Raw genomic sequence first — 11,586 nt, forward strand, 5'->3', positions numbered from 1 at the left:
TAAGCGTTTAATATTGAACCGTGCACAAAACAGAATTGTCTACGCCAATCTGTCAAATTTCGTCTTGTCTTGTCAATTTGTCAAACTGATGACGGCCCAACCAGGCCATCACATCGCATTTGTCACTTCGCTTGCAAAAAGTGAGAAGTGTGTCCGTAACGTGGTGCAGAATTTGTTAAATTTCGTTCTTGTTTTCCGTTCTAATCGTTGTTAACCATGCCTAAAAACACGCGCAATGGCAACTTTCGTGGGCGCGGCGGTCGCAACTACGGGGGAGACCGGTTTTACGACGGTAAGTGCAAACACAGGCCAGGATTTCGCTGCTGTGACGCCGCCATTTTGGTGGTGGAACGAAACAAAGCGATCGGATGGTGAAATACGGAACTGACCCCTTGTGGTTTGTTTACCTTAGCCAATGCACCAAAACACGACCACGACGATCGAACGGACCGTAGCGGCGGCGAGTGGAACGACCGGAACAGAAACGATCGCATGACGGACGTGAAGCGGCGGGTCAGCTTCAAACCATCGAACGGTGGCCGTGGCAAGGGGCGCATCACAGAGAACCACCTGCGGGCGCACATGAACGATGACGATGAGGCGATGGGCGGCGACATGTTCGACGGGGGTGATCTTCGCGTGCGCATGAACAATCGCAACTTTGATCGGCAGCGGCGCAGCGGCTCACCGATTCCGCGCGGCGTACCGCGTGGTGGCGGTGGTGGTGGTGGCGGCGGCGGCAATCAGCGCAAAAAGTTGCTCCCGAACGCACCGTGGTACGAGGTGCGGATACCGTACGGCAACAAGTACGAGAAGGAGTTTATTCTTCGCTCGATCCAGCAAGCAATCACGCCGCAGATGTTCATACCGCTGTACTACAAGGCGAACGAGTCGGGCGCCGTGTTCTTTGTGGAGGACTTCCAGGCGGCCGATGCGATCATGCGGGCCAACCGCAGCATTCAGACGCCCGATGGTCGCCGGATGATACTGGTGGTGCGCAACAACCCGCCGCCGACGCAGGTTAACGAGCAGCTGAAGATGCGCATGAAGCAGGCCATGGTGAAGCGCTACAACCCGCAGACGAAGGGGCTGGATCTGCAGAAGTTCCACGCCGATCCCGACCTGAGCGACATCTTCTGCGCACTGTTCCGGCCGCAAATTATGCTGGCCGCGATCGACATCATTGCGGAACACATACCCGAGATAGAGGCACTGAACCTGAACGAGAACAAGCTGTACATGTTGGACCATCTGAAATCCATGACTACTAAGATGCCACACCTGAAGGTGCTCTATATGGCCAGAAATCGGGTAAGTCATGCGATGGCATCGCCTTTTGTTGCTGCACCAAACATGCTCGTTAACGTCGTGCGGTATCCGTTTCTTCCCCCTCCAGATACCGTACCTACACTCCTTGGACAGTCTGAAGGGGCTGAAGCTGTTGGAGCTGAATTTGCTGGAAAATCCGCTGTGCAAGCACTTCGACGATAACACAGCCTACGTCAGGTATATCAATACATACGAGATCACGTGAATAAGTGCTGTGTTGTCTTATATTTGGCAGAACCTCGTGGGCCTGAATCGGAGCTGCTTCAAGCCTGCCATCCTTGCACACTTCCCATCGTTCGGTGTTGTGTGTGTGTGTGCGTGTGTGCGTGCACGTGCGTGGTGTGTGGCGCTGCCCCCGTTCGATCATCCTGGATAGGGACGTTCGGCTGACGGGTGTGGCGGAGCAAAACGAACAGGTGACACTTGCTTCGCGCAGGAAACACAATCCCGCAATGAACCGGCAGCGTGTTGGGAGTGAGGAAATGCATTCCATCTGCACGGTGGTCGATCGAACAGGCCGAGAAGTGAAATCCGTTTTGTGCCCCTCTCCATCTCATTAAGCTCACCAGCGACTAGCAATCTAGCATTGTTTAGTGCCTTATCGTGCATCGTTTTATGAATTTTAAATATCCCTTTAACCACAATTTCAATATTGACTATAATTGTACCATCAAAATAGCTGTCTTTCTTTCAAAAAACACGTTTGATACATTGATCATGTTGTCGGTAGTGGACAGGATTTAATTAGAAAATTCAAGAAAAGATGGCATTGTCGTTTGTATGAATGCGATCGCTCTAAGACAGGAAACGATCGGGTTTCGGGGGTACGTAGTACAGTTTGAGTGCAATTCGCCTTGAGACTTGTAGCTAAGCGAAAGATAGCTGGAAGAGAGTTTCAATTTATGCTTTCAATCACAATTTGTGATCAAAAAGAGATTGATGCGTGAATTTCTTTTCGCTGTTCCACAGCTCATAATCTCCTAATATAAAAAAAACTAGAAAGTTTTGTCAGAGTAGACAAGCGGTCCAATGTGCCAAAAACACTTGCGAACGGTCGATAGAGCATTTCCATCGTATCACTACACTACAGCATCAACTGTGGAGTGAGAAACATCTCCAACAGCTGCACAAACAAACGTTTCAAGTAAAGCGCATAAACCTACCCGGCCGGTACCGCGGAACTTCTTGTGGCTTGGTATGAAACGCGGCGCTGTACGGCAATGCTTCTACAATAGCTCACATGAATTATGCGGCCGGTTGCCACTCTCTCACGGACTGGTGGATTACGATCCACTCAGCGCATTCAGATGAGCCCAACGAAAACAGCTGTAAAATGTCGCCCCATCCCCATAAATAAGACACGCTACACGTAATGTACGCGTAATAGAACGTGTGTGCCGAATGTCATAGCGAGAATTTCTCCTATGACGGTTTAAAAACGCACCCAACTCGCCTTTGGCGCCGATCGTCGACCAAGTGCTATGGGGAAAGCGCTATAATCAATTAGGACACTGAAATGCAAGACGTTTGCGAAGGTGTTCGCACTACACCGATTGGCGCAACGTTTATTTTGACAAAACGAAGCAACTATTCAAAGGAAACTGTTTACTTTTGTTCAACAGAATTTGCCTCGGAGAAGAAAAAAACACGCTTCAATCTTTGTTTATATTTCAAAACGAAACCTATATTATACCTTTAAAAAGGACACACATGTCGGGAAGTGTGCATATGAATGCACTCACACTTTCCAGCTAGCTGCAACAAAACGTTACATGTCTCATCGGCGCAATCGGGTCGTTCCGCGTTGTTGCTCATAGTCCAACTGGACTGGTCCATATCGTTTCCATCTTGTTGCGTCGCTCGTACAAGGGCAATTTAGCGACAAAATACTTTTTCCGTATGAACATTCACGTACCCCCACCTTCCTGCGTGGCTACGGTCGGTACGGTGCTCCACTACCGGCTTCATAGGAAATGTATCAAACGCTCTCCCCGTTTTCTCTATACCTAATATTTTTTCTCCGCAAATTGAACATGCTTTGGCAATATCAATTGAAATGGATAATATACATTTTGTACCGTCTATTTATAGTGAAGTGCGCAAACGCTTCCCGAAGGTTATCAAGTTGGTAAGTAGCTTTGATCGGCTTTAACTATTCCTTTGTCACTCTGTGCTTAATTATTCGGTGCCCATTATCGTTAGGATGATATCGTTCTGCCGCCCCCAATCAGCTTCGACGTGCCGGAAGACGATACGAAGCTGCCGGAGGCGAAGGCCTCGTTCCTATGCGACACATCCGGTGCCGATCTGGTGCGGCAATTTTTGGAACAATACTTTACCATCTACGATTCCGATAATAGGCAACCGCTGCTGGAAGCCTACCACGAGCACGCCATGTTTTCGCTGACGGTTAACACAACCTACCAAAGCAATCAGCAAAAGTGAGTACATCTTCCACTGTTCCGTGCGTTGTCTGTGCTTTGTGATACATTTTAGACTATAAATCTACCCTTTTTTGTTGTTGTCAAATGCTTAGGTTGGGTGCGTACATATCCGGAAGTCGCAACATTAAGCACAAGACAGACCTGGACTCCCGCTGTCGGTTTCTGAAGCAGGGACGACTGCAGGTCGTATCGCATCTGTCCTCACTGCCACCAACCAAGCACGATCTGACATCGTTTGCCGTAGATCTAACCCTGTTCACGGTAAGTAAGACTTGCGGTATTAGCTCCCCCATCATTCAAAGCATTTAACATTTCGTTTCCAACTGTACGAATGTTCACTTCACAGCCGCACATGCTGCAACTAACCGTCACGGGCGTGTTTAAGGAGCGCAAGGGCAGCGGCAATATGGAGCAGATACGATCGTTTCAGCGTACGCTCGTGATCGTACCGTCGAACGGTGGTTTCTGCATACGCAACGAAATGATGCACGTGAACACGGTGACGCGGGCACAGGAAAACAAAGCGTTCAAGGGGGCAGAAAACGGCATGCCGCAGCAGCAAGCGGCACCATCGGCCGCCCCCACCGTACCGGCCGTGGTCGGTGTGGCCGCGACTGTCCCGCTGGTGCCGGACGACAACACCAAGCTGCAGATGATACAGGCGCTGTCGGTGCAGACCAACATGAACGCCGAATGGAGCAAACGCTGCCTGGAGGAAACGAACTGGGACTATCCGCGCGCCGAGTTTGCGTTCGCCGAGCTACACAAACAGAACCGGATACCGCCGGAAGCGTTCAGAACGAATTAAACCATTTTTGTAGGCGAATGTAGCGGAAATTAATTCATCAATCATAAGTTAGTTTGTTTTAAGGGTTAGCAGACGTTAGCGGACAAATTTGGTCGGTTATTACAATAGGTTTTAGGCTTTCTCGTACAGATCATGCGTTGTACTTTTCCCGTTGATTTTTTTTTCTTCCTCATACACACACACACACGCAGCCCAAAGTAGTGCGCCCCGGCAAGCAAATATGCGTTGAGTTAAGGAAGAAAAAAAAATCCCACAAAAACAACATATTACACGCACTTTGCTCGGGCCGGAAAACGCACTACAAGGTTGCTCGTGTGCTACTCACATTTTCGTTGCCCAAGGCGCAATATCTCACGGAACATGGTTCGCGTAAGATATTGCACTTCGGAGCAAAGGACAAAGCAAAGCTAGTTTTGTTTTGTCTCTCAACAACCGAACGTGACGAGCAAATGTTGGAAAACAGATTGTTTGTATGAATTATGCTGAAAAAAAAAAAACATTCACCTTACCAGCCAGTCACGGTGATAGGAACGTTTTTACTCTCTACGTTCCAACGTAATATGTCCGGAACATTGCAATCATGTCGCAACGAGTTTGCTTTTCGGTTTCTCCTATACTAAGATGTACAGAAAGTTGATTAAAAATTCACAATTTCCACATATTTTTAATGCTAGCCAGCAATTTATTCTCATCACATCACGGTGTGTAGTGCGTTTGTTTCGGAGAGCGTAGCTTTGTTAGTTGTAGACCGGTTGCGTCATGATTACCAGCTAGGACCTGAACACCGCCACAGACGACCCAGGTCAAGTCAAGGTTGAGCTTTGAATTTGCGTCTGTTCTGACATTTTTCATTCGACTGGAAAGCAAACTGTGTTAATGTTTATATAATATGCCTAACAAAATTGAACCTGAGCTTTTGAGGAATTTTATTTTTATCTTTTTTTTTTGCGTGTATTCAAGCAATTCGTTAGCGGAAAAGGTATATGAATTTTAACTACGGCACACACTACATTGTACAGCTTAATTAGAACGAACATGAATGAGGGTGAATATGAAAAAAAGTAATATAAATAATACATGGTAATTCTAGTAATGACAGAAGCAAATGCTGATGCGGAAAACTTTTTTTATTGTTTTATCGAAAGAAATTATTTAAGTTTGTAGGTGTATTTGTGCCAAGCTCAATTTTTTTCGTTTTTGTGTTTCTAGAACAGTTACTATTATTCATGAGGCATTCTATTGGCGTGTTTTGAGCTTATTTGAATCAGCAATTTAAAGATCCAGTGAGATGAATTGTTTCATCAGTTTTCAAAAAAAAATCTTCTTTCTTATGCATTTTCATTCCTTGCCTTGTCCAGCATAATCTTTGAGGATACCTATGCACCAGACTATCTTTGTATGTAATCTAATGTAATGTCTTAGGGATAATCCAAAAATTATTATCCGCGTCTAACGACCCCCTTAAACTGATTTTGATCATGTTTGACTTGAAGTATAAGACACTAAATATTGTATTAATTATTTTGCCTCTTTACCTGCGACCAAACCCGTCGAATAGGAGAAACCGGTTGAAAGAATCTACTCAATACGTCTTTTATGTAATTCTATTTATTTCATAATTATAATCGTGTAGAAATGTTCTTTCAATTAATCGTAAAAAATAACATTCAAACCCATGTACATCAGCCTTTTTCTTTGGTTTACTGGCTCAATTTTTCATCGGTATAGGCAGACAGCGAACAAATCACTTGCAAGATTTATGTATTTGCATAATGCATATTTAACATATCTTATTTCAATTAATCTTATTTCACTCAATAATTGGGTAAAGCACTTGTGCCTGTTCATAGCAAAATCCTCCATGTAAGTGAAGATTTAATGGCAATGATCGGAAGGACATGCACCATCGCTCCACTAAACTTGTTGCGTTACACAGTTGCCGTTACATGGTAGCGTTACAAAAGTTAATTTGCGTGTTACAAACGTCAACGCGTGTTACTGCTTTACGATGAATAGTTTAAAAAAAGTGAGCAAATAACTTTACTTTAAAATACTTACCAACGAAAACAAAACCAATCTCATCAGGCACATTCTGAGAGCCTCGTAAGCCTCGTCAGGGAGTTAAACGGTAAGACAACAAGGGGCCACATTTTGTCGACTACTGTAACTGAAATTACATTGGCTGAGGCAAAGCAAGTGATAAATGGACGATTGTGAAGCCACCGTGACCTAACAATGATAAGCGATCGCAAATAAAAGCGAGAGCAGGAGCGCAATCAACCTCTCGTCCCGGTAAAAGGGCGTAGCCTAGCGGGATTTCAATGCTTAATTAAACGCCCAATGGCGGAAGGAATAAGATAATGGCAACGAGGGGCAGTTCATAAAAAAATCAATTTAGTATGATTGGTACGCAAAAAAATATCCTTGGAACTTAAACCACAGCTTCATTGTCGTTTAAGGCAGCGTTTACATTAAAGCCAGAAGAGGCTATATAAAATAACCAAGTAATGGTCGATTATTAAATGGATATTCAAGAAGATTTCAGTTTCATGTAAAAAAAAACACACATAATGATGGCAGTACACGTGTACTAAATCCACTAATTATTTAGTGTTGCTATTTGGTTTATGTGATAAAGAGAGCTCTTACAAGCTGCAATCTGCAATTGTAGAATGGAAGACGCTTCAAGAGGATACATATTACACTTAATGCATTACACTAATTAGACCAATTTTCCACAAAAACATAACAGATAAAATAACTTACAACAATAGAAAGTTTTTCCCTCTCCCTCTTTGTTTTAAGAACACAACGACCAAAAAGTCCTCCCTCAATGCATGCAGGATTGCCTACCGGTAGGCGCAATTGAAGCTGAACTCTCTTGAACGGCTGAGTACAAAATCTTCTCTTCCCAAAAATGTGCCTTCTGTCGGAAGAAATAGCTACACACGCACACACCAAAACGGCATTATATACTTATATCTTACCAGCTTACTCTCTGGCAAATGGTTGGTCAGGTGCCGGTAGCAGAAATGATATCAGTCAATGTGCGATCCGGTGTTTGAACACACACGCTAGGGTCCGAAAGTGAACCGACCCGCGCCTTCCAAATCAATTGCGAACGTGCTGTAGAGCTGTGCTATCTGTTGAACAAGTTGTACCGAGAGCCAACGTTTGACGCTGTGAAACAATAGTGTGTTGTAGGTTGTGTCCACAAGTAGCAGCTACTTGCAAAAGGGTGCCATCGAATTAGTTGAATTGTGTTTTAGTGCAACCGTACAGACCGTGTGGTGGTTCGCCGATTGTTCACTGGTGTCTCAGACACACGATCCGATACGATCAGCATGACCGAGCGACGCTGGTCAGGCAGTGTACAGCTAGTAAGGAATGATTATCCACCGCTTTTCATCGTGTACGCCACGTGTACTTATCCCTGCCCTGTTCGATTTAGAAAGCTGAGCGGAGTTTGCTGGAGAACAACTTGAACCAGTTCATCAAGGCGCTAGCGAATGAAGCCGACGTTAATGGGAAGATGAGTAAATTTCCGTATTCAAAGTATTCGCTGTTTGAGATGGCTTGCAAAACACCGGGAAGAGCCAAATTTATTGCGGCCTGCCTGCAACGTGGTGCCTATGTGACGCAGGTAAGCTTACAGTTGTCGCTTTGATTCGTATCTTCAGCTGTACCACCTGCTGTTCAGGAGTCAGCAAGCGCTAGAGTAGTCAAAGAAGAATGCTGGGAATTAGTATTATGTTATACTGTCTATCGCAAGCTTTCATTAAATAGTGAAAACCAAAACTTCTGCGTTTGTGTAACTAATCTAGAAATTAGCCTGCGCCCTAACGGAAACCTGCTGAATCCCCAATGAAGGCGTGGTTGTGACAAAACTTACACTTTAGCAAGTTTCTGTACCGGTTGCTCTATTCGATTAAGATTAATCAACATGAATTTGGTGGTTTAGATAACTATAATGAGATTACGGTAGCAGCAGGGGCATTGCCATTTTATACTACACGTTTATCGCCCGTAGCTTACAGATAAGATACGTTGAGACACATTGATTTTTATATGTGTTTATTTCAAATGCATCGCTAGCAGCTTGATCAAGGGTTGATTGATTTACTAAAACTCAAAAAGTAATACAATTAAAATATCTTAGAGCTAGACCACCTCTAAAATGTGCTGATGGAACTCTTCTCCTATGCGTGATTATTATCATCATACCTTCGGTTAGCAATGACCGTTCTGTCCTACTGGCAAAAGCATGCAGCCTGGAAAGTATTTTATATTTAAAAAAATGGTTTAAGGGCTTTACAGACTACCCAGAAATGAAACGTTTTATCTAGCCATTAAAGTATTGGTTTGAAGAGAGCGGATTGATGCGTCAGTGTTCCTTGATCGTCTATAGCAAGCGGCATCATCGGAGTGACACATCTCCTTTTTTGATAAGAGGAGCATGGTTTTCCTTTAAATGTTCATAATTTGAAGTCCCTCCATTAAAGTACCTCAAATATTATATTGTGAAAATGGCAGCAATTTTTGTTGTATATACGCGTGCACTTAGCATTTAGTTCATTTCACGGCCCTGTTTGGAGCACATCATGAACATTATCAGCACGCCATTAACGACGTTATCGGTACAGTAACACACACTCAGGCACTAATCCAAGACACTGCTTTTGAGCAATGGCCACAATAGCCACAAGTAAAACGTTGGAATGTTTCCTTCTGATACTCAACGAACCAACATTGCATAATTGAGTCAACATCGTAGCAATGTATGCAAGTTGTTCCGTGATAGAGTGATTTGCAGTAGAAAAATAATAATCGCCAACTTCTTCTTCTTCTTTTTTGGCACAACAACCGTTGTCGGTCAAGGCCTGCCTGTACCACTTGTGGAGTTGGCTTTCAGTGACTTATGTATTGGATTACCCATCCATAGCAGGATAGTCACAGTCCTATGTATGGCGGCACGCTCCGTTTGGGGCTGGAACCCATACCGGGCATGTTGTTAAGTCGTACGAGTTGACCACTGTACTACGAGACCGGCTTAATCGCCAACATTTCTCCAAAAATAATCAGCAGAACCACTGCAACAAGAAGCTCGGAATGTATTGATCGTAGATAATTGCTTAGTGGACCGAGAGTATGACAAAATTATACATTACGCTTTTTTAAATACATACTTTCCTCCTAGAAAAATCCCTATACCAACGAGTATCCTATCCACCTGGCCGCGCTATCCTTCGACTGCGCAAATCTTTCCGAACTACTCAGCGCCCCGCGCATTCAGGTGGACCAAAAGTACGAAGATCGCACAACGCTGTACCTGTTGTTCGAATAGATCGACAGCAACAATTGGAAGCATGTGTTTGAGTGTGCTAAATTGCTGCTAAAATACGACGCCAACATAAACGCAACCGATAAGTACAGTGTGTCACCGATAGCTTTGCTAGTAACAGCTTTATACGACGGTTGGAGAAAGGAAATTCTTGAATACTGTTTGCAGAACTACAGCGTGAACGTAGACTACCGGGGACAGCAGGCGAGAAAAGCGATCGTGAAGAACTTCCCTGGCACGGACATTCCCATCTACGACATGGAAAAGGTTACCGTGGATGTGTTGCGGAACAAACTGAACGTCGAGACGGAGGACGAGTTTCTTGCGGCATACGAGAAGTACTGTCAGCAAAACAATGGTCACGTGCCGACCGAAGAAGAACGCGCCGAGCTGCTATCCGTAGCCGTGTATCGAGCGAAGCTGACCGCCGCTCAGAAGCTCGTTGAAGGGCAGATAGTAGAGGGCAAGTTTACCGGTAATCCAAAACTACTTTCGGGCCTGCTGGCCAAATGTTGTAATCGGGGGAACGAGCAGATGCTCGAGTGGTTGCTGCAAATCATACCGGACGATGAGGTAGCGCTAGTCAACAAGGATCCTCTGCTCTCACTGCTCGTCAAGAAGATCGACGTGTACAAGGACAAGAAGGAGAGTTCCTATATCCGTAGCATGCGCATCTTGCTGAACGATCCACGTCTAGATATCGACAAGATCGATGTGAAAAAATGTACGGCGATGCATTACGCCGTCAAGTACAAGAACGATTACGCCCAAGAGCTGCTGCTGGACGAGGGAGCGTACATCTGGGGCGAAAATATATTCGGCGATCTGCCGATCAGCGAGATGGACTCGTCCCTGCTAGAGAAGCATCTGGACTCGTGCGTCACGAACAACGATCGCAAGCCGGGCGACGAGGACTACGAAGTGAGGATCAGCTTTGCCAACTTTATACCGCCGGCCCACAATCCAAATTCCGAGGACGAGATGCGACCGATCGTACACATCGCACAGTCACCCAATTCTAAACATCTTCTCTGGCATCCCGTCATATCGAGCATCTTGTTACTTAAGTGGATTTCGTTTCGTTTGCGACATACATCGTGTTTTGCTATGCGCGGGAAGATACCATTCTCAAACAATTGCTGTATGGCCTGTCAGTGTTGGGATGTGTGTATTTGATCGTCCGTGAAGCGTCCCAGATAAGACTAAGCCCCGCCACTTATCTTTTATCAATGGAGAATTTGATGGAGCTATTGTTAATCGGTGGATATGTTGCAGTGCTGGCGCACGAGTCAGCCGATGAGACATGGTCAATGGTGCTGGTTGGAGTGCTTCTGCTGCTAGGGGTGGAGCTTACGCTGCAATTTGGCATGCTCCCGATAAACTCGATTGCCACCAATATGGTCATGCTGAAGACGGTTACGAAAAACTTTCTCACCTCTTTGAGCTTGTACTCGATCATATTGGCGTCGTTTACGTTAAGCTTTTACACAGTGTGTAAGATGAAGGATATTGCTCAGCTGCGCGAGTCGAACAGACCCGTACAAGCGGCAGTTCATAACCAGGACATTGAAGATGAGCATCTTTTCCACAATTTTGGTGAGATTCAGCTGGCGTTGATGAAAACTACAGTAATGTTCACTGGTAAGTACACGGTCGAATTATGA

General features: G+C 45.0%; 2 protein-coding genes across 2 annotated transcripts; both read left to right on the forward strand.

The window, feature by feature from the left end:
* The first annotated feature begins 105 nt into the window (after positions 1 to 105).
* On the forward strand, positions 106 to 5,687 carry LOC120894047 (nuclear RNA export factor 1). Its single transcript, XM_040296395.1, has 7 exons — positions 106 to 292; positions 413 to 1,311; positions 1,397 to 1,506; positions 3,421 to 3,457; positions 3,532 to 3,770; positions 3,866 to 4,034; positions 4,120 to 5,687. Exons 1-7 carry the CDS (start codon positions 217 to 219, stop codon positions 4,579 to 4,581), a joined length of 1,992 nt encoding a protein of 663 aa, XP_040152329.1. The 5' UTR covers positions 106 to 216; the 3' UTR covers positions 4,582 to 5,687.
* Positions 5,688 to 7,925: 2,238 nt separating this feature from the next.
* Positions 7,926 to 11,586, forward strand: LOC120897007 (transient receptor potential cation channel protein painless-like). Its single transcript, XM_040301577.1, has 4 exons — positions 7,926 to 7,961; positions 8,033 to 8,224; positions 9,926 to 11,003; positions 11,198 to 11,586. The coding sequence occupies exons 1-4, from the start codon at positions 7,926 to 7,928 to the stop codon at positions 11,584 to 11,586; spliced, it is 1,695 nt and encodes a 564-aa protein (XP_040157511.1).

The sequence above is a fragment of the Anopheles arabiensis genome, chromosome 2, assembly GCF_016920715.1.
Source record: "Anopheles arabiensis isolate DONGOLA chromosome 2, AaraD3, whole genome shotgun sequence".
Classification (NCBI taxonomy): Eukaryota; Metazoa; Arthropoda; class Insecta; order Diptera; family Culicidae; genus Anopheles; species Anopheles arabiensis.

Bases quoted from the DNA above. Each gene is read 5' to 3' on its own strand.
- LOC120894047 (XM_040296395.1), top strand. From the start codon at position 217: ATGCCTAAAAACACGCGCAATGGCAACTTTCGTGGGCGCGGCGGTCGC. The intron at 293-412 runs GTAAGTGCAAAC...TGTTTACCTTAG, and splicing joins GGGAGACCGGTTTTACGACG to CCAATGCACCAAAACACGAC. The intron at 1,312-1,396 runs GTAAGTCATGCG...TTCCCCCTCCAG, and splicing joins TCTATATGGCCAGAAATCGG to ATACCGTACCTACACTCCTT.
- LOC120897007 (XM_040301577.1), top strand. From the start codon at position 7,926: ATGACCGAGCGACGCTGGTCAGGCAGTGTACAGCTA. The intron at 8,225-9,925 runs GTAAGCTTACAG...TTGTTCGAATAG, and splicing joins GTGGTGCCTATGTGACGCAG to ATCGACAGCAACAATTGGAA. The intron at 11,004-11,197 runs GTTTGCGACATA...GATATGTTGCAG, and splicing joins ACTTAAGTGGATTTCGTTTC to TGCTGGCGCACGAGTCAGCC.